The following is a 23331-nucleotide window of genomic DNA, read 5'->3' on the forward strand; positions in this document are numbered from 1 at the left end:
ATTTTTTTTAAAAATTCAGTTTTACTCTATACATTTGAATTCAAACATTAATCATAATCATCAACATTTAGGATTCCCAGAATCCTTAGACTTCCCTCCACCCCTCCATGGTTTCCATTATCAAACTTTTTCTTCTGCATCATATAATTTCTCCATTTTCCTTAAAATAGTCCATTTTTACCTTAGTTTTTAATACTCAAATTCTGCCAAAGTTTTTAGTTGTTTAAAGTGTTCTCTTAAGTAAATTGCAATTTTTTCCATTCCTTAATAAAGTTTCTATCTTCCTGGTTTCTGATTTTCCCGGTCATTTTTGTAGTCTATCATCTTCATCTAGTCTCTGGTCAGGACTTTATCTTCTTTCCATCTCCGGGCCAGTAGTATCTGCGCTGCTGTTGTCATATACATGAATAATCGTTTCTGCTCCTTTGGTATCTCATCTGAGGCCCTTCTTAATGTGCCTCCACATGATGTCCATAGGGTGGTAACACAAGAACGGGCCTTTTTTTTTGCAGTGGCTCCAGATTTGTGGAATGCTCTTCCCAGGGAGTTTTGTCTGGTGCCTTCATTATACATCTTTAGGCACCAGGGGAAAACGTTCCTCCTCAACCAGGCCTTTGCCTGATTAATATTCTACAGCCTTTTAAATGTGTTTGTGGGAGGGTTTTTTAAAACAAACAAACAAACAAACAAACAACAAAACCTATTTATAAATTGAAGGAATAATAATAATAACAATAATGCACCCACACATTTTTACATATGCTGTGAGCTGCTTTAAGTAGCCCATTTCAAAAGTGGGTTATAAATTTACTAAATAGCTACCGTATTTTTCGCTCTATAACACGCACCCGACCATAACACGCACGTAGTTTTTAGAGGAGGAAAACAAGAAAAAAAATATTCTAAATGAAACAGTGGATGTATGATTTTTGTGGTTCATGCTGTGGCCACAGACGTGATTTGATAGTGAGTTTGGAGTAACTTCCGGTTAGCGCCGGCGCTTAATGGCGGATCTCAACCGGAGCTCCGGGAGAGATCTGCTTCGTGGGTTCGGGTCCTGTCAGCTACGGCGAAGCGGGGACCCCTAAAAATCACAGGCGCGTTGCCTGTGAACTGGAGACTCGGCGGGCACCTTTGCGCCCCCCCGACGCTGCGAAATAGCCTTTTTAAAGGCTCCGGAGGAGCGGAGGGGTCTTGGAGCGGTGCTGAGAGTCGTCTTCACCCAGCCTGCGAAGCGAAGCCGCGTCGCCATTAGCGGAGAGCGCTGACTTCTTCCCGGGAAATTGGATTAAAAGAACAACTATCCGTGAGTAGGATTGACTGCTAAAGTAGAAATTGGACTCTAAAATTAAGAAATTGGGTACCGAGACGGATAAGCACTAAAAAGGAAGTCTGCTTTCCGTTCTGTAGCAAGATCAAAGCGAAAGGCACTCTAGCTGTAACTGCTTGAGAGGAAACTTGCGGGATTTAAGAAATCCACCACCAAAGCAAAGAACTCCCCCCCCCCCGAAGGCAGGAGGGGGGGGGAAGAAGATTTTAAAAGTGTTTCCCTGCCAATTCAAAAGAATTGGATTAAGTATCGCTGCTCTTTAACCTGGGATCGGACTGCCGGAGAAAAGGAACCGGCTAAGGACTGTTGCTATAAGAAGATAAAAAATATCTCAAATTGACTTTGGTTATTTCCAATTTGAAACACTGTTTCTGTGGTATTACAAAGTTACTTATAGGACACTATTGACTGGGATCCCCTTGAAAAAGGAAAGAAAAATTGAAAGGGACTAGGAAACTTTTATTCCTTCTTTTTTGAAGAGTGTGGGATTACTTTGAGAAGCATAGAACTGACTCTACGCCCCCTAGAGGACCTACAAATTGTTTCAGCAACAAGTGGAGTTTAAAATTTGAGAACTTTGTTTGTGAGTTTCAAAGTCTGGGAATGACCTTGACTAAAAGACTTTGTTATGGCAGATGGTAAAGAGAAAGGGGAGTTACAAGAAACAACCTTGAGATCTGGCAGACAATACAAAATTGACACTTACATGCAAAGAAGGGCTTCTGTAACAGGAGCCTCTGGAACTATAGTGGCTGCAAAGCCAAAAGTGAAAGCAATGTCTACAGAAGAATCATTTGCTAAGGTATTGGAGAAGATAAATGACTCTTTGGAGGAACTAAAAAAGCAAGGTGCGGAGACTAAATTGCAAGTTGCTGAAACTAAAGTACAAGTTGCTGAAACAAATAAAAAAATTGAAGAAATCTCTGGGAAAATTGACCTAAATACTAAAAGTATAACTGACCTAGGGAATAAAGTGAACTCAAATGCAGAAGCAATTGGGAAATTATTGGAAGATTCATCTATAACACGAAAGATAGCCGAAGAAGCTAAGGAAATTGCAACTGCTGCGGAGGAAAAATTTCCACCAGTTTATAAGAAATTGGATGAATATGAACTGGCACTCTCTATGCAAGATATGCAACGCAAGGAGAGGAACCTGAGGATCAGACTTGTGCCGGAAAAGGAAGGAGAGAACTTGGTGGATGATCTGACAAAAGAATTTTCTGATTTTTGGAAGCAGGAGCTGAAGAAAGAAGATTTTAAGATAGAAAGTGCATTTAGATTGGGAATAAGACAGAAGAGAAATCGACCCAGAGATTGTCTTATTACCTTAAGATCAAAGGAGGAGCGAGATAAAATATTGAACCTGCACTACCAAACAGCCCTTCGAATTGAAGACTCTTTTATTGAGATCTTTAAAGACATCCCTAAGAGTATCTTGGACGCAAGAGGACATTATAAGGACCTGGTGACACTGCTGAAGAAGAACTACATACCATTCAGGTGGGAATTTCCCCAAGGCTTGTCTTTTAAATATAAGGGAAAGAAGAGAAGAATAAAGACTGTAAGTGATAAAGACAAGTTCTTGGGAGAACACGAAGAAGACCTACAGAAAGAGACTTTTCCAGGACAAGGGCATCCATCACTGGACACGAACACGGTACCACCGACAGACGAGGAACAAAAACAGGGAGCTGTAGGAGGAAGGAGTAAATAATCCCATCATGGCTCTGCAACTTCTAACCTGGAATTGTAATGGCTTAAATATTCCCAGGAAGAGAAAAAGTATATTTCATGCCTTAAAGAAAGACCAATTGGACTTGATTTGCCTACAAGAGACCCACGTGACAAGAGCACACAGAAAATTATTAATAAATAAAAGACTGGGACAGGAATTTATATCTTCAGACAGAGTAAAAAAGAGAGGAGTGGTGATCTATGCAAAAGAAAAATTGCAACCGAAACAAATCTTTAAAGACGATCAAGGAAGATATTTGGCAATTGAAATTCAATCTCAAGGAGAGAAGTATTTGATAGTGGGAATCTATGCACCAAACGAAGGGAAAGCTGAATTTTTTAAGAAGTTGCATGAAATTTTGATGGACCATATGGATTACAACTTAATTTTGATGGGAGATATGAATGGAGTGGTTTCAACAAATATGGACAAGGCACAAAGACAGGTAATAACAAAAGATGGAAGACTACTAAAGACTTTTTTTGAAATGACTGACAATATGGATTTGATTGATATTTGGAGAACAAAACACCCATTAGAAAGAGAGGGAACCTTCTTTTCTGAAGCCAAAATGACATGGACAAGGATTGACCAAATCTGGGTGACTAGCAGTATGGCTCCGAATATAAAAAAAGTAGAAATCTGCCCAAAAACTTTCTCCGACCATAATGCTGTAAAGATGGTGATGAGGCAAACAACAACTGGTTCCTTCAGATGGAGAATGAATGACACCTTATTTAGAGACGAGGAGATCTTCAAGAAGGCCCAAAAAACCTTGAAAGACTATTTTGAAATCAACTTAAGGTCTGAAGTAGAAAAAAGAATAGTATGGGACGCAAGCAAAGCCGTGATGAGAGGGTTTTTGATTCAGCAAAATACTTTAAAGAAGAGAAAGCAAAATGAGAAAAAGGAGAGAATTTTGGAAAAGATAAAAGAAGGGGAAAAACAATTAAGATCGAAGCCAAAATCCCAAGAGATTCTAAGAGAAATCAAATTTCATCAAACACAATATATGGAACTGATGAATCAAGAATTAGAGTGGAAAATTAAACAAATGAGACAAAAGACTTTTGAATCTGCTGATAAATGTGGCAAGTTACTGGCTTGGCAAATAAAGAAGAGACAAAAACTCAACACAGTAACAAATATAGAAGTGGAAGGAAAAAACATAAGCAACCCAGCGGAAATTAGGAATTGTTTTCAGAACTACTTTAGACAACTTTACACACAAGGGCCGCAAAAAGAAATGGACATACAACAGTTCCTCGAGGAAAATGGGCTGAAAAAGGTTTCGCATGAAAGTAAGATAATATTGAACCAGGAGATATCAGCACAAGAAATAGAAGATGCCATTCAAGGCATGACGCTGGGCAAATCCCCTGGACCGGATGGACTGACTTCCAAATATTACAAAGTTTTGAAGGAAGGGTTGATACAACCTTTGAAGGAAGTCTGCAATGAGATTATGGAGGGGAAAAGGGCACCCGATACGTGGAGAGAGGCCTACATTACACTTATACCAAAGACAGAGACTGAAAAGACCCAACTTAAAAACTACCGACCCATCTCGTTATTGAATGTGGATTACAAAATCTTTGCTGATATTTTGGCAAAAAGACTGAAGAGAGTTTTGATGGAGGAGATTCACGGGGACCAAGCGGGCTTTCTCCCAAAAAGGCATTTGTCGAACAATGTAAGGAATATAATTGACATTTTGGAAAAGCTGGAAGTGAACATAAACACTAAAGCTGTTTTGATATTTGTGGATGCCGAGAAAGCCTTTGACAACATTTCTTGGAGTTTTATGTTGAAGAACCTCCGGGGGATGGGGGTAGGCCAAGGGTTTGAAAATGGTATAGGTGCAATATACTCTGAACAGAAAGCCAAACTAATTGTAAATAATGTGGTTACAGAAGAGTTCAAGATTGAAAAAGGGACACGCCAGGGGTGCCCTATCTCCCCATTACTTTTTATATCGGTCCTGGAGGTTTTGCTTAATATGATTAGGAGGGACCAGTTGGTTAAAGGGATTCAGGTCGGAGCTAAACAATATAAACTGAGAGCATTTGCAGATGACTTAGTACTTACATTGCAAGAGCCAGAAGCTAGCACGAAAAGAGTTTTGGAAATAATTCAAGAGTTTGGTCAAATGGCAGGATTTAAATTGAATAAGTCTAAGACAAAGGTTTTGGAGAAAAATTTGACACAGATAGAAAAGGAAAGGTTCCAGAATGAGACAGGGTTGACTGTGGTTAAAAAAGTGAAATATTTGGGTATAAATATGACAGCTAAAAATGTGAATTTGTTTAAAGATAATTATGAAAAAACTTGGAGAGAAGTGAAAAAAGATTTGGAGATTTGGTCCAACTTGAAGCTTTCCTTGTTAGGCCGTATTGCAGCTATAAAGATGAATGTATTGCCAAGAATGTTGTTTTTGTTCCAAGCATTGCAAATAATTGATAAAATGGATTGTTTCAAGAGGTGGCAAAAAGACATATCTAAATTTGTCTGGCAGGGCAAAAAGCCCAGAATTAAATTTAAGATACTAACGGATTCAAAGGAAAGAGGGGGGTTTGCCCTGCCAGACTTTAAACTTTACTACGAAGCGGCAGCTTTCTGCTGGCTGAAAGAATGGCTACTTCTTGAAAACACAGACATTTTGGATTTGGAAGGTTTTAATAACATTTTTGGGTGGCATGCATATTTGTGGTATGACAAGGTTAAAGCACATAAAAGTTTTAAAAATCATATTGTCAGAAAAGCACTACTAAATGTCTGGGACAGATATAAAGACTTGCTGGAAAATAAGACTCCAAGGTGGCTGTCGCCAATGGAAGCTAAGGCAGTTAAAAAGTTAAATATGGAGTCCAAGTGGCCAAGATACTGGGAAATTTTGGAAAAGGAAGGGGACAAATTGAGATTGCAGAGTTTTGAGAAATTAAAAGGGAAGGTGAGAGACTGGTTCCACTACCATCAAATAAATGAAGCGTTTAAACTGGACAGTAAAATTGGCTTCCAGGTGGAAAAATCAAAACTGGAGACAGAACTGTTAGAACCCAGTACTAAGAATTTGTCCAAAATGTACAATCTGCTGCTGAAATGGAATACACAAGATGAAACGGTTAAATCGGTTATGATTAAATGGGCTCAGGACATTGGTCATAATATCTTGTTTGCTGATTGGGAAAAGTTGTGGACCACCGGGATAAAATTTACGGCATGTAATGCCTTAAGAGAAAACATTATGAAAATGATATATAGGTGGTACATAACCCCAGTCAAGCTTGCAAAGATTTACCATGTGCCTGACAACAAATGTTGGAAATGTAAAGAAATTGAAGGTACATTTTTTCATCTTTGGTGGACTTGCCCGAAGATTAAGGCATTCTGGGAAATGATCTATAATGAACTTAAAAAGGTATTTAAATATACTTTCCCCAAGAAACCAGAGGCCTTTCTCTTGGGTATTGTCGGCCAAGGGGTGTTAAAGACGGATATAACTTTCTTTATGTATGCTACAACAGCAGCTAGAATACTCATTGCGAAGTACTGGAAGACGCAAGAACTACCCACACTGGAAGAATGGCAGTTGAAGGTGATAGACTATATGGGCTTGGCAGAAATGACGAGCAGAATCCGAAACCAGGGAAGAGAAGCAGCGCAAGAAGAATGGAAAAAATTCAAGGACTATTTAAAGAAATATTACAAAGTTAATGAAAGTTAGAATGATGTTGGACTGGAAAGTAAATGGTTACTATTAGTAATGGTTAAGACAAGGAAAATAAGGAAGAATAGTCTAAATTTAAATTAAAATAAGGGAAGATTTGCTGAACAATCGATAAGAATTTGGAATACAGAAAGGGGAGGCATGAGGAAGTCGGGGAAGATAGGATATGAAATTAGGATATGAAATGATACATGTTTTTTTTGTTTTGTTTTTGTTCTTGTATGTTTATGTTTGTTGTATTGTGTTTATATGGAAAAATAAAAATATTTAAAAAAAAAAAAAGATAGTGAGTTTGGAGTAGCCCAATGCAAAAATCCTGAGGATCCATGTGGATCCATGCTTTGTAACCACGTTTTTGCACCACTGCAGCCCGAGGCAACAGTGGGTGCGTGATTATTTTGGTGCAAGATGTAGCCATGGACATGCTATGTGATCTGATGGTGAATTTGGGGTGACCCAGTGCAAAAATCCTGAGGATCCATGTGGATTTGTGCTTTGTAACCACGTTTTAAGTGGGGAGGGAAGGAAAAGCACTCAAGGGACAAGGAGCACACGTGGGGTGTATGGAGAAGGAAGCTGTTAATAATGAAGAAGAGGGGTAAAAGAGGAGAAGGCTCCTCTCCCACTTTGCTCCTTTAAATCAAGCAGGCTCTGCTTTTCTACCTCCTCCCCGCTCATCCCCGGTTTAGCAAGCTGAAAAACTTTGCTGCTATGTAGCGAGCTGAGTGGGGAGGAGAGAGGGACAGAGAGCCTGCTTGCTTTAAAGGAGCCAACCGGACAGGAGCCGCTCCTTTAAAGAAGCAGGCTCTCTGTCCCTCTCTCCTCCCCACTCAGCGGCTCTTCTCCCGCTTTGCTGTTTCAAAGCGAGCCACGGAGGAGGGAAGGAAGGGGAACCATGGATCCTCTGCTCACGACTGCAGCAGATCTCCCCCGCCACCCATAGGCATTCCCTCCATAACACGCACAGGCATTTCCCCTTACTTTCTAGGAGGAAAAAAGTGAGTGTTATGGTGCAAAAAATACGGTAACTACTGACAGAGCAACATTGGAGTACAAATTGTTGCATTCACCCTGCCAAGTGTGATGTGAAAACAAAAAAAAATAAATTTCTTCCAGTAGCACCTTAAAGACCAACTAAGTTAGTTCTTGGTATGAGCTTTCGTGTGCATGCACACTTCTTCAGATACACCGTATGAGCTTTCGTGTGCATGCACACTTCTTCAGATACACTTCTTCAGAAAATTTTTGTTTTGTTTTGACTATGGCAGACCAACACGGCTACCTATCTGTAAGTGTGATGTGGACACACATGTACAACTCGCCACATACTTGTAAAAAAATAATATGAAGTGAACTGGAAAAGTTATTGAGAATATCTTAAAAACCGTTGCCACATTTTACTCAGGTTTGCATCCTTCACTCTGTAAAATGTGCAGGTGTTTTGTACAGTGGTACCTCGGCTTACATACGCTTCAGGTTACAGACTCTGCTAACCCAGAAATAGTGCTTCAGGTTAAGAACTTTGCTTCAGGATGAGAACAGAAATCGTGCTCCGGTGGCGCGGCAGCAGGAGGTCCCATTAGCTAAAGTGGTGCTTCAGGTTAAGAACAGTTTCAGGTTAAGTACGGACCTCCGGAACGAATTAAGTACTTAACCCGAGGTACCACTATACATGGAAGTTCTACTGATGTATAAAGCATAGCATACAAAGCTGCCTTAATTCTGATTAAAACCTGGTACCTCTCATTTTGGCATGCTTTCACTCTCAAAGAAACCCCAGATTTAGTGTTAGTGCCTGACCCATATGGTCTGATTTGTCAGATCAACTGAAGTAAGCGTAAGTGTATTTTGTATGAGGATGTAAGAATCAGATTTGCTGCGATTAGTAAAGCAGTTTTCCATTTATAGTGATATAAACCCGATGTAACAGAATTGTAAAATAATTGTCCAAAATGGTTGTCTCTAAAGCAGGATTTCTAATAGAAGCACTAAGGTTGAAATGACTTTGGTATTATGCATATCCTCATTGAGTTCAGTGAAGTTGCTCTTTGTTTATATGCAAGCAAAGACATTTCAGGATTGGGACCAGTATGTTTGACTCCTCACTAATTGAAATGAGAAAGCAAAGAAATATTCATTAAGCCATGGATAGCGATGTAATGACCTCATTTAAACCAGCCATGCAAGGAAATTCAGATTTAATACTGAAAAATATGGCTAACAGTGGAGGCCAATATATGAACCTTATGCAGATGGATATTTACATAGATAAACCACATTTAGGTTAGCTCTGCTTCATCAGGATGATGATAGGAATTTGAATCTTGATTTGCAACTTCTTCTTTTTTAAAAAAGCAAATTGTAAAAATATGGCCAGTTTCTGAATTTTAATTAAATTCTTAACATGTATTTTTCAACTTCAGGTCAGCCAAAATTTTGCTGCAGAATGTTTAGCAATTCTATCATCAAAGCCTGAATATACATAAGCTTAGACTGTGTTTCAGTTTTCTTTCAAGCCATGCAGAAGAAAGCAAAGCCTTAAAAAGTATCTTTCCTCATCACTAAATATACACAACATGTTCCCACACTTCTAGAGTGGCTTATTTTGTTATCTGGAAGTAAATTTTTTTGGAAACAACATTTGGGGCCTTTGTTACTCTTCCTAGAGACGCCTCAGAAAGCATTATTTATAGCTTCCAAGGTTCACTAGATTTTAACACAATATCATGATGGTTTAGGTGTCAGTGACACCATAAAAACAGTCTCTGAAACTTCATATGCACATCAGTTTTTTGACAGGAGCTATTACATTGATGTCACTCTGTACACAACCAATCACCACTGGTGTTCCACCAGCTGTGCTATTAACCAAAGGGAAATGTTCGTAACCTATAGTCTTGATTCTGCATGCTGGGCAGAGTTATAACCCCTCCCTTCATTCTTCGGAAAGCATATACATGATGGATAGTGAAAAAAGAAAAAACAGTTCCCTTACCAGGGGAGTTGTTGGGGTTGTGTACAAGTTTAGGAACGTGTCTACATAATAAAGAGATCCATAGTGCAATTGTATGCATGCCTACTCTGAAAAACTCAATTGAGTACAGCAGTGTTTATTCCTAGGTAAATGTGTATAGGAATACGGCCTCAGATATTATAATCTTATGGTTGTTCTTGCTGCCACAGGAACATGATGTCTGTGACTGGTGCAGGGAGGGCCAAAAGAATGGACACAGGATTCTGGTATTGGGCTGGATTAGGCCACAGCTTTATTGCTTATAAGTAAGAGTAGGTTTGGCCAAGGCATTGGTCATGTATCCAGCATCAGGAAGCCCACATTCTGCCTGATAGGAACCCAGTGGGGTCGACCCTGTGCTTCTGGGAGAAAACCTCCGCCACACATGCATTCCTGTTCTCTCTAGAAGCTCCACAGAGGTGTTACAGGGGTGCCTGTAGGGAACCAGAGTACTTCTTCATCACACTGCAGAATTAAATTTTGGAATTCGCTCCCACAAGAAAGAGTGACGGCCACCCATCTGGATTACTTGGATTGGACAAATTCATGGAGGATAAGGCTATCAGTGACTACTAACCACAATGGCTATACTCTGTGTTAAGTTGTGGGTGAACATATCAGACGACACAGCGATTCTTCAAACAACTCTTGTTTATTCACAGGCCAGAACAGAACTGAACTGAAGGGTTCAGCCAGCCTGCTTATATAGAGCTCCACTAGAACGCAACAGTAACCATTTTCTGTAACTATCCAATCACTGAACTTCACTTTCAATCCCTTATTTGCATATGTGGACCTGAGTGAATACTATCTACAGTATCCCCCTGCTAGCCCAGGGTGAGAACTTCAGTACATAACACTCTGCCTCCATGTTTGGAAGCAGTAAGCTTCTGAGTATCAGTTGCTGGAAGCCACAGGAAGGGAGTGTGCTCTTGTGCTAAGGTCCTGCTCATGGGTTTCCCACAGGCATGTGGCTGTCCACTGTGGGAATAGGATGCTGGACTAGATGGACCACTTGCCTTGATCCAACAGAGCTACTCTTATATCCTGGTGTTCCTAACAGTAGCTTTGAGACAGCAGCAGTCTTTAAACAGACTTCTGCCCATATTTTGCATTCATAGCAACTGGCACATCTCATGTTAAAGTAGGGTAAACATTTGAAGCTTAACTCAGAGCCTAGGACTTGCTGATCAGAAGGTCGGCGGTTCGAATCCCCGTGATGGGGTGAGCTCCTGTTGCTCAGCCCCTGCTCCTGCCAACCTAGCAGTTCGAAAGCACATCATGTGCAAGTAGATAAATAGGGACCGCTCCGGCAGGAAGGTAAACGGAGTTTCCGTGTGCTGCTCTGGTTCGCCAGAAGCAGCTTAGTCATGCTGGCCACATGACCCGGAAGCTGTCTGCGGACAAACGCCGGCTCCCTCAGCCTATAGAGCGAGATGAGCGCGCAACCCCAGAGTCGGTCACGACTGGACCTAATGGTCAGGGTTCCTTTTACCTTTACCTTTTTAGTTAAAGCAGATCTGTGGCTCTCCAGCTATTGTACAGACGGTTGACGGGCCATAGCCCTGCGGTAGAGCTTCTGTTTTGCATGCAGAAGGAACTAGGTTCAGTCCCTGGCATATCCAGGTAGGGCTGGTGAAGACTTCTGCCTAAAACACTGGATAGCCACTGTCAGTCAGTGTAGACAATACTCAGCTAGATAGAGCAGTGGTTTCACTTAGTGTATAGTGTGTTTTTGTGTATGTGTTTGTTTGCTCCCATAATCTCTGACCCTCTGTCCATGCTGACTGGGCTTGTCGGAAGCTGTAGTCTGACAGGTTCTGGCCCTCCTGGGTTAAAGAATAAATGGTAGGAAGTGAAGACATAACTTTTCAGAAGAATAAAATAATGGGCAGAGACATGCCATTATTTTAAACAATTAAGAGATTCTGCATTATAGTGTTGATAAGACATATGCCATTTTACAAATTAAAAGGGGCAACGGCTGACTTTTAATTTACTAATGTGGAAGTGAGTAATAATGTGATAAAACCCGTTCAATTTCTGTGAAGAGTTAAAAGAAAATCATTTCCTGCTTATTGGTTCATTTTGTAAATAGAGATCAATGAAATTCCTCCAACAAAAGCATGAAATCAATTGCAAAATAGCATATAATTTGTGATCTGTATTGTAAATTATAGTTTATTTGACGTTAATTGGTGAGGTTTCCATATACTGGGATGCATTTCCGCATAACACATCTCTGGATAATTCTCATGGATCCATTTCTAATGCATCTTAGAGTGATCTGTTTTTCATGCCCACAACTGCCTACATTTGCTCTTATGCAAATAACCCAATCAAGCAAATGGAAAACAAGATGCTGTAATCAGAAGGGGCTTGACAAACAGTAATCTTAGAGTTTTAGGGGAGTGCCCCGGATTTAGATTTATGTTCCTACCTGCATCTGTAGCAGCAATTGATCCATTATGAAGCACTTGAATAGGTCAATATCAGACAAGAAGTACAAATCGGATCAGATGTGGCAAGTAATTGATGCTGGTTTGATTTAAATGTGTGGTTTCTGTAGCTCACTGTTTGTAGGAAATGTAGCCTGGGCTCTTCTCGTGGGCACCTTTTCTCTCTCCCATTTTTGTGGCTACTTGCCATGCCACAAGACATGAGAGAAACTTCAATACGTTTAGAGGCATGCAACCATTGTTTTCCTTAGTGAGTAATCCATTGTGGCTAGGCTTGAAAGCAGATTTATTCCCTGAGAAAGGCAGGAATAAATATAATAACGGGAGAGAAAGGAAAGGCTGGGATAAATCTGTATATGATTAAAAAGATATATAAGGGTAGATTCCATGGTACATGATCAGATTAAGAAGGGTTGTAGGTTTGAAGAGGCTCAAGACCACTGTGACAGAAGACTGGTGCCAGAACCAAGAACATTCTACCACACATCATATTTCCTGTTACCAGCTCTGATCAGGTGCACCACTTCACCCAAAGCTTGAAGACTAGGTTTCCACCCAATGCCTTAACCTCCAAAAGTTGTGACGTTTTGCTTTGGGGAAAGGCAAAACTCTAGACCGGCCAATTTGTTTACAGGGAAATTCCTTCCTGGCTTTGAATACAGCAACCACAGCAAGGTCAGGAAGCACTGTTGGGAAAATGCCCTTGGGGGTGCCTGCAAGCCCCCGGAACTCGAGTATCTTCTGGGATGCGCAGCTCTGGAAAAGGATCTCCCTTCTCTTCCAGTGTGCTTCTAGCGACATACATCATAATGATATATGCACACTAAGCCTCTGGCATAGCACAGCAAGAAGCGTGAGACATCGTAGAGCTAATCTACTACAGTGGTACCTCGGGTTAACTACTTAATTCGTTCCGGAGGTCTGTTCTTAACCTGAAACTGTTCTTAACCTGAAGCACCACTTTAGCTAATGGGGCCTCCCGCTGCTGCCGCACCACTGCTGCGCAATTTCTGTTCTCATCCTGAAGCAAAGTTCTTAACCCGAGGTACTGTTTTTGGGTTAGCAGAGTCTGTAACCTGAAGCGTATGTAACCTGAAGCGTATGTAACCCAAAGTACCACTGTATTTATTTACACACTATGTACAGACAAAAGCATAATGGCATCTGTTCTCTCCAGCTCCGAGAGAACAAACAGAAAGAAATAAAAGCGAAAGAACAATGTAATAGTACCCGCAGCAGAAGAGATAAGACTGTCTTCCAAATTGTTAGAATAGAACCTAGGGAATAAAATGAGATTAAAGCAGCAACCTGAAAAGTGAAATATGGTTAAAATAATGTGAAATTGACCTAAAATGTAAACGAATGATTAAAGATGAGGAAGGGTGAAAGGGTTTTCTCTTCGGACTTCTGGGTTGGTGCCACTGTTTAATGGCGGATTCCCTCCGAGCTCCGGAGGGAATCGGCTCCGTAGCGTCTGGGTCTGGCCGCTGCGGCGAAGCGGGGACCCTTAAAATCACAGGCGCGGATGCCTGTGAACACAGAGACTCGGCGGGCACCATTTGCGCCCCCCCAATCCGCGACGGAGCCTCTTTAAAGGCTTCGGAACGGAGGCAGGGTAAGGCGTGGTGCTGAGAGTACTCCCTCGCCTACGGAGTGAAGCCGCAAGCCATTGACAGAGAGCGCCAACTTCTTCTAAGAGTGATTGGATCCTAAAACATCAACCCGTGAGTAATACGGAGATTGGAACTTTAAAAAATTTCTTATTCTGGATTTGGAACGAGCGGGAAGGGGCTAAAAAGGAAGTCCACCCCCCCTCTTTGTAAACAACTTAAAGCAAAGGACTGGGCAGCTAAGGTCGAGAGAATCTGTTTTTTGCTTTTCTTAACAAAGATCCTGACCTCACGGTTTGGACATTATAAGAAGATATTCTGGAGGATAAAAAGAATTTTGGGAGCTGAAACTACACCCCCCCCTAGACCCGGGAACGTCCGATGAGAAAGCCTGTTGCATGGAAGATTTTGACAGCTGTCAAGTGAGCTGCTAGTCAGCTAGTTGTCAGCTGGAAAAAGAGAACATTGTCTCTGCTGTTTTTGCTGGTTTATTCGGGATAACTTGTTGAAAATAAGGTTGATACAAAATAACTGGACTTTTGGTTTTTGAGCTGAAAGGAAGATTAAGGAATTAAACCCCCCTAGAGGGGTAACAAGGATACTACATTACAAAAATGGCTGGAGTGTCTAAATTCCAAGCAGAATTGGACAGAGCACTGGTTCTCTTGGGAAACTTACAAGATGAGTACGATGCTTTGTCTACAGAGGTATCGCTATTACACTGGACAGTAAACAACAGCTTGGAGTCTGATAAGGATTTGAAACAGGAAGCCTATTCAACTGAACAAATAAATGAAACCGAAAGCGTAGACACGATGGAGCAATATGTTCTTTTTGAAGAAAACGAAGGAGGAGATGGAGGTTTGCAGGAGTCAAAGGAGAGCTACAATATGAGGCCTGACATGATGATAAAAAAGGACAATAAAAACTGGATGCGGAAAGCCTGGTCTGATTGGGAATTTGGAAAATGGAGAGATCCTCTTTTGAGGAGATCTGAAGACCTGAGGATTATAAATTTGTTGAAGGTGGAAGCTGGAGCTGTGGGGACATTTGGATTTGAAAGAAATTTGAAACAAGAGTTGGAATACCCCATAGGCTTTGCTTTTGCTTTTAAGTATGGAGGACTGGCTAGAAGTAACACCGATTCTGTTGGGCCGGAGCCCCTCCGAGACCTGGGGCTTAACATCAAGGTCTATCAAAGAGACCGGCAGAAAGGAACTGAGAGAGACATAAGGGCCTCGGACCTGAGATCTCCAGGCTAAATAAATAATATAAAGACTGATGGATATTGGTTGGGGACTGGAACCGGGAGAAGGGTGGGTGGAGGTTGGGAATCCAAAGGGTACATAAGGATAATTTGCATTGCTTTATTTGTTTTATATTTTGTTAGTGGTAAGGAAATTGGGTAAACCGTGGAAGGGAAATTTTGGTCGACCTTAGGAAAAAGGTTTAAGAATAAATTAATGAAGTATAAGTATTGATGAGTAATTTCAATAAGGTGAAATTGGTTTTTTTTTCTCTTTTTTTTAAATTAAGTGAAAATAAGGCTGTTAAAAATAAATGGAGGAAATGGAAAAAAGAAATAAAGTAAAATAACAGTATGTTAGAATAAATGTTTAAGTTAAGGTGAAGAAGTAAGTTAAGGACTTGCTGAATTGACAATTTAAATTGGAATACAAGAAGGGGAGGTGTGAGGAGGTCTGAGAAACAAGGTTGAGGAAAATAAGTATCAGAAACTGTATGTGTTTTTTCTATTTTTCTGTTTAGTTTTGAATATGCTTTTTTGTGTTGCTTTTATTTTGTTTATTTTTTTTGTTTTTGTTTGTTGTGTGTTTATTGAAAATACCAATAAATATTTAATAAAAAAAAGAAAGAAAGAAAGGGTTTTCTCTTCAGCCAACAGGGATGCAGAAAGCAAACGCAGCCAGCTCTCTCTCTCTTTTAAAATTTATTTTTATTAAAGATTTTCTTAGTTTACAAAACCTGGCACTGACATGGCAGCAGCTAATCCCTGGCTGGCCAGTGGGGGCTCTGAGCAGCCTATTTGAAGCTGGGGTCAGGCAGGAGGTCCTACTTTGAGATTGTGCCAGCCAGGGGAATTCCCAAATGGACGGCAAACATGCAATAGCTGTCTGCCAGGATGGAGGCAAGGAGCCCCAACCACATCCCACCTGGAAAAGGTGAGCATCCATTGTAGACTGTCTTGGTTTTTTCACTTGAAATATTTTCATTTACTAAAGACTTAATAATTTCTACCACTTTTTCTTAACACCGATATGTTCCATTTTAATAATAATTTTATTATTTATACCCTGCCCAACTGGCTGGGTTGCCCCAGCCATCTTTTGGGAAGAATTTCTACCATGGTACCCAGCCACCTTGACAATCTTGCTATTTTTGCCAGTTTATTCTGGAACACAACTACTTCACATTCACATTTCATAGTTCTTCCCTCCCTTTCCACAGAACCTTACAACTCAGCTATTGGAAGCTACATGAGCTGCACGCATTCTGAATTTATTGCAGGGAGCCAGAAACCCAGAGGGTTGTTAGGAGATAAAGAAATGTATGTTTTCAGGAAAAACAGTTAATTCTAGTAGAGGAAGAGCTAAATATGAAAGGAAGTGTGTGCTAATGTAGACAGGGCCTTACAGAAGGCTGCAATTTTCAAGACCTCAGGGAAATTTCACATATGAGATATTATGAAATATATCATAATAGCTATATGTAATATCTAACACATTTTATGAGAGAAAACAACCCTTTGAGCATATTAAGACTGATGTATATATGGGAGTGTTCATTATGTTTTATACATAAAATAGTATGAAACAGATTAATGCATATGCCTTTTTTCTATATTACATTTTCCTCTTTTGTTCAGTAGCTCGGTTTTGCAAGAAGATATATAGAACAAAATGAGATCAATAACTATGCTAACAGTGTTTATAATATTCTAACTCCACCACCACCATCCCGCTTAAAAGTGCAAAATACGTGGTAGATAATTCTTTGCAGTGTTTCTGAATCCAGTCCTTTATGAAATCCTAAGGAAAAAACTAAGTGCCATACCTGTTTCCTCCTTTTGTAGAATTACGAGTTTTTGCAGCGCACCAGTTTCTCGTCACTGCTTGCACAATTGTCGGCTGTACAAACAGCTCCCAGGTCACCTTGTTTACAGCCCAGCTGCCACCAGCTCATGTGGATGCACCGGTCCTGACCGTTTTGGATTCTAAAACAATATATGCACAGTTAAGTATAGACTTTCCTCTTTCACCAGTGGTTTCAGTTTGGGACAAACTTGGCTGCTTCTCTTTTGGTCTCCAGGAATGCTCAACTTGCATGTGGCAGCACTGGGACTCCCAGATTGTCCTTGCCTAGTTGGGGGAAATCCTGGTTGGGGTCTTAGCAGAGTCTATGATTTTGACTCAAACTAAATGTGACTTTAAATGTGAGGTTATCTTTGATGTGTCTAGTTTTTCCCCTACCAGGAAATGGGTTTAATCCTCCCCCACTAAAGCAATGAAAGTAACCTCCTCTCTCTCAAAAACCCTTGCTATTAGCACCAGCATGGAAGCTTCCATTGGTTCCAGTGTAGCAAGTAGTGATTCTTTTCATGTTAAAGGTCACATATTCAATTCTTGCTGCCTCTGGTTACAAAAGATCCAGCTGCCAGGGTTTCACCCCCTGCAATGACATTTGGGAAAGGGGCTACCTTCCCCGTAGGCTACTCAGCAATGGAGGTGATAACTGAGCGCTCCCAATCATCTGAGGTGAGGGCATGGCCACCGGGGAATACTAAGGGTCAGTTGAAGGAGCTTGGTAGGTTTAAGTTTCCCCATGCCTGTCTTAGTAGAATGAACCAGCAAAAGGCTATGAGCACATTTGAGCTATCAAAACCTTATGAAACCTTATATTTCATACCAGATTAAAATGCAACTCTTTATGTTGAACTTCTTTTCTATAAACTTTAAATAAAACATCTTAGGTTAATTTTTTTGCTGGCTCAGTTCAGTTATTTTTCTACTGCTGGAATTTGACAAAAAGTGTCTGTCACTATTAAATGTGTGTGTGTGTGTGTGTGCGCTTACGTGTGTACATACATACATACATACATACATACATATACCTATATATGGCTTGCTTTATTCTGTTTTTATTACCATTTGTTAGCTGCTTGGAGTGTATTTGGAGAAACATGCATACATAATAAACAAAAAATGTGGCAGACCTCTGTTAGAGACCTGTTACCAGTTATAGTTGCACAATAGTAAGGCAACTTCCTATGTTCTACATCTGAGTAATAGAGTCCCCCCCATCTTACCTGGGCTTATCTGTGGATTCTCATTCTTCATGGTCATAGTGTAGGCCAGTCTACTGACTCTAGACGTTTCTAGAATTCCTCTCCCCAACCTTTCAGTTGGTGGGTCCAGTGTCGCCCACCTTCTAGTAACTCTGGATAGTTCATGTATAAGGGGTGGCCATTGTCTTAGCATATTCCTTTTCTCTCTCTCTTTTAAAAATCTGTTGAAGTTTTGATTAAGTTTTAGCATAGTTCATACTGTTGTTGACAACCCATTGGCAATTGCATTGGGGCACCTCTCAATACCTGAAGCCTTTCTTTGGATCTGGAGCTTGCTCTTGCTGTTCTGGAAAGTCTTCTCTTGCTGTTGTTTGCAAGATGACCCCCAAATGGTGACCAGGATGAGGATCTCTCTCAGTAAGCAACACTGCCTCACCCTGGTACCATGGAGAATGGGAATTCACAGGTAAGCCAAATCCCCCCCCCCTTTTAAGATGACACAAATGTTTTATCTGTTTATGCAAGAATCCTAGTGAGTTCAATCACAGATAGGGTTTGTGACAAAAATTAAATTTATTATGATTAAATGCATACAAGTGATTAGTTTAGTGCCTCTGTGAACCTTTGATTATCACTTGCCAACTTAATTTCCATTTTGTCTTTATGCAATCAGTGTATCCTACATATGGCCATAGCCTCAGTGCAAAGATTGCCACAGGGAAAAAAAATGCTTGTGATACCATCAGCATGAAGCTTTTACCTTGAAGATATTGTCACAATCATTTGGGCTCCAAGTACAAATATTACCTTTAAAGAATGTTTCATGTTGCCACATGTGTTACTTCAATATTTTCCCCAGATTGTTTGATGACCAGATTATTTTTCCTCCTTTAAGTAATTACTATAAGGATTTCCCCCCTTTAAACTTTGTATTTCAATAGTTGCGTGAGTTGCTTTCTGAATGCAATTATGTCTTGCTTTTATTTTCAGGTGGAAAGCACCAGAGGATGTAAATGGCAACCTGCAGCGCTATATCCTGTACATTGCTAATAATGAGACAAATGCCACAGTTTGGAATGTCACCTATAATTCTACAGATCTTTTCCAGCACTATACCATCCGACACCTTTCCCCTGGTACTGAATACTTCATTAAGCTTGCAGTAAGTTGCACACACACACACACACACACACACACACACACTCTAATGAGACAGTCAAGTAGATAACTTTTATGTGTATTTATATTTATATTTCCTTTTGACTATTGTGAAGGGTGTCGGAAGCATAATTTTAATTTTTGTATAACTTTAAGCAAGTTTTGCAACAACTTTAATGCCAAAGAAAGGGACTGTTGTTTTTAAAGATGGGATAGGCAAAACCAACCAGTTCCTCACCCCATAGTTTTGAAGACTCCACCAAAGCTCCAGAGGGGATCACAGAAATGAAATACTGTAACTTCCACAGTTCACTACAAATTAATGATGGAAATTAAATTCAATTTGCAACAACCTCCTTCCTTGTTTCAAAAAAAAGCATCTCCCCAGTACAAGCCCTGGCCTTTTTAATGATTTGGACTTGGGCGCTTATTGAGTTCACACACTGCCAGTCACTTTGCCACCAAACTAGCTCTCCCTTCCTCTTCTGTATTCCATTTCCTTCTCCTAAACCTACTTCATAGCATGGATGAGACACTGCTACTGGTGGCAAGAAGCTCTCCTGTTTCTCCTCCCTCCCTCTACCAGTGTGCCATGGGACACAAGAGTCCAGTGCTCATTGGAAAAGCATAGTTTCAAGGACTCCTGAGTCAAGACCTCTGGAGAACTTTGTTTTCTAGCATTCCTTGTACCTCAGGCACAGGTGTTGCAGTATTCTTGTAGGTACTCCAACAGAGGGAGGATGTGTATGTATGTGGAGAACTTGGCAAGTCTGGGAGAAGAAAGGTACAGGGGATTGCCTAGGAGTCCACAGAGGGTGGAGGAACACAAGGAGGCTGGTGGGAAGGGTTGCTTAATCCACTGACCTTTGCCATCTTTCTGCACACACTCAGGAAGACTAGATATGTTGTTCATGTGTTCACAAAGTGAGTACGAGCCAAGGGAGTTCACACATCACTATTGCATAAAGGCATTTTGTGTTGTGTGTGTCTTAAATTCTGTAGATGCTCATATTTAACCAAGCCCCCCAATTTCCACCATATCTTCTTTATTTTTGGTGTGGTGAAATTTCTCTGTAAATCCCCACAAAAGTAAGTTTGAGAAAATACAAGTGGGGGAAGGTGTTTATTGCAAACCGGCAGCATTTTAAAATGTCTTTTAAATGTCATTGCTGTTCTTTTGTGCAGTCATTTCCTTTGGTGTGGGTTTTTTCTTTTTTTGATTACAGAACAGTTTAAGTTCCATGGTACAACTGAAAATACCTTGAATATAAACATGAGATTGTCCCTATTTGTTTTAAACACTCTCATCATTTTATAGTAATACCTATATAAGGACATTTGCTTTGATAAATGCCATAGAAAAATATTCTGCTCTTGATTATGAATACATTTACATTTATGTGTAGACACTCTGTATGCATTCATTTTGCTCAACATGCTCTTGAATGCTCTAAATATTACACCACATTATACCCCGAAGAAAATAATTTACCTTCAAGTAACTATAAGGATCTGACTCAGAGTCCACCAAAGCAAGGACATTCAGACTAATTAAGGATGACTTGGAATCCATGTTGATAGCATTTGCTTGTCCTTTGGGTATTTCAGCATAGTAAACTATAGAGTATTATGTACATTTCCTGCAGTTTTGTACACAGTTAAGACACTCATCACACATGATCCAGCTGAAATCATCCGGATGGGATGAATGTAACTTAAGGATGCAGCTACATCTGTTGTTCAAACCATAAGCATTAAGTGGCCTGTTAAATGGACTTTTAAAAACAGTATGATTGCTTCTTCTAAGTATAATCTACAATGAATAGATTATGAATGAAGTACTTAATTCGTTCCGGAGGTCTGTACTTAACCTGAAACTGTTCTTAACCTGAAGCACCACTTTAGCTAATGGGGCCTCCTGCTGCTGCCGCACCGCTACTGCACGATTTCTGTTCTCATCCTGAAGCAAAGTTCTTAACCTGAAGCACTATTTCTGGGTTAGCGGAGTCTGTAAGCTGAAGCGTATGTAAGCTGAAGCGTATGTAACCCGAGGTACCACTGTATGTGTGTGCACACATGCAACAACCGTCCAGTCTTCTCTCTTACTTTTTATTCTTTTTCCCTCCCCAGCTGCCTTCCTTCTTCTGACTCAATTCCCTGCAGCAATAAAGTTTTGGAAAGTTCCCATTGCTACTGTTTCTAATTGCTGCATAGTGACGTGGGCAAATGAGAGGAGGCTGTAGAGTAGATGGTGCAGACTGCCCACCCCACAAGAAGTGGCCAATGGGTGTGAGTGGAGAACTTTCCAGTCCCATCAATTTCATTGTGAGATTCAGTATAGTTGCAGATTCAGTGGAGACTACAATCCTATAACCAGTTTCTGGGGTTTCCAGATTCAGGGGAACTAAATCCTGAGTAGACATGTACATACATTCTAAAAGTGAATGGAAGCGGATGGCTCCACATGATGAAAGTGATGTGGCTATGTGTGGCATTTGTTTGTTGTTGTTTAGTCGTTTAGTCGTGTCCGACTCTTCATGACCCCATGGGCCAGAGCACGCCAGGCACTCCTGTCTTCCACTGCCTCCCGCAGTTTGGTCAAACTCATGCGGGTAGCTTCGAGAACACTGTCCAACCATCTCGTCCTCTGTTGTCCCCTTCTCCTTGTGCCCTCCATCTTTCCCAACATCAGGGTCTTTTCCAGGGAGTCTTCTCTTCTCATGAGGTGGCCAAAGTACTGGAGTCTCAGCTTCAGGATCTGTCCTTCCAGTGAGCACTCAGGACTGATTTCCTTAAGAATGAATCGGTTTGATCTTCTTGCAGTCCATATTTTATTTATTCACAGTAGAGGACATTGATCCCATTCCCCCCCCTTTAAAAAAACACTTCGTATTTTTCTGTGTGATGGCTTGTTGAGTCTTCATTAATGAATTATGAACTGCTGTGCTTATCTAAACAATCTACACCTTACATATATGCATTGATTTCCATTTAATTGTCACTTTCAGATCAATGTATACCATAATGCCATTTTTGCAGTCTCTGTGCAACCCCACAGACCATATTCTAGAAACTTTCAGTCTTCCCTGTTGACTGCCCAGAAAACGAGGAAACCACCTGCATTTCTTTATCAAACTAGGGCTTAGGGTTATATGTGAACCTAGCTTAGTCCCTTAACTATGGTTTATTATCTATGAGTAAAGTTTGCTGGTTAACCAAGCTCTGTGGTTGGTTTATAAACCATAGTTACATTGAACCATAGCTTAGAGTTATGAGTGATCCTGGGCTGTCATCACCCCAAAGCTTCAAATCCACAAGTGGGGTTACAGAAAACTCAGACCTCTCTCAAGGCTCAGCTGCTCTCGCTGGTCCTTTTACTGTAACTATTCTGTTATGTTATAAACCAAGATTTAAATGACTGTCTGCCAGGCACCTCAGCTTTATCTGTGATTCATAGACTGTGTGTAACATTGAGCATGGTTAATGTTAACCATGGTTTAGTGTGATGTGTGAACTCTGGGAAAATTAAGGGGAAAGCAGCATCCAGGGCTGTTATATTGGAATTTTAGATACAGTGGTACCTCGGGTTGCATACGCTTCAGGTTACAGACGCTTCAGGTTACAGACTCTGCTAACCCAGAAATAGTGCTTCAGGTTAAGAATTTTGCTTCAGGATGAGAACAAAAATCGTGCTGCAGCGGTGCAGCAGCAGCGGGAGGCCCCATTAGCTAAAGTGGTGCTTCAGGTTAAGAACAGTTTCACGTTAAGAACGGACATCCGGAACCAATTAAGTACGTAACCAAAGGTACCACTGTATTGTTAACCTTTTCAACAATGCAACTGATTTCTTTTATCCATCCTTCATGAAGAGATGGTGACTGTGGCATTCGTATGGAGCCCCCGGTCGTCTCATGGACTATTGACCCATACACCACTAATCCGCTGCCACCAACCAGGTCCTCCCTGGTAAAATCACTTCAGTCTCAGTCAGCT

The 23331-nt window shown here is 40.7% G+C and overlaps 1 protein-coding gene across 7 annotated transcripts in view; it reads left to right on the forward strand.

The window, feature by feature from the left end:
* Positions 1 to 23331, forward strand: part of USH2A (usherin) — a 432455-nt gene that overhangs the window by 188462 nt on the left and 220662 nt on the right. For all 7 annotated transcript variants that reach the window (XR_014545784.1, XM_083604668.1, XM_083604669.1 and 4 more), the window contains 2 exons: positions 16969 to 17128; positions 19171 to 19342. Coding sequence is in view for 6 of the 7 variants with exons in the window: in XM_083604668.1 (XP_083460794.1) it covers positions 16969 to 17128; positions 19171 to 19342 (332 nt within the window). In the remaining variant the exon portion in view is untranslated. The remainder of the gene's footprint in view (positions 1 to 16968; positions 17129 to 19170; positions 19343 to 23331) is intronic.

The sequence above is a fragment of the Podarcis filfolensis genome (assembly GCF_964270895.1).
Source record: "Podarcis filfolensis genome assembly, chromosome: 3".
Taxonomy (NCBI): Eukaryota; Metazoa; Chordata; class Lepidosauria; order Squamata; family Lacertidae; genus Podarcis; species Podarcis filfolensis.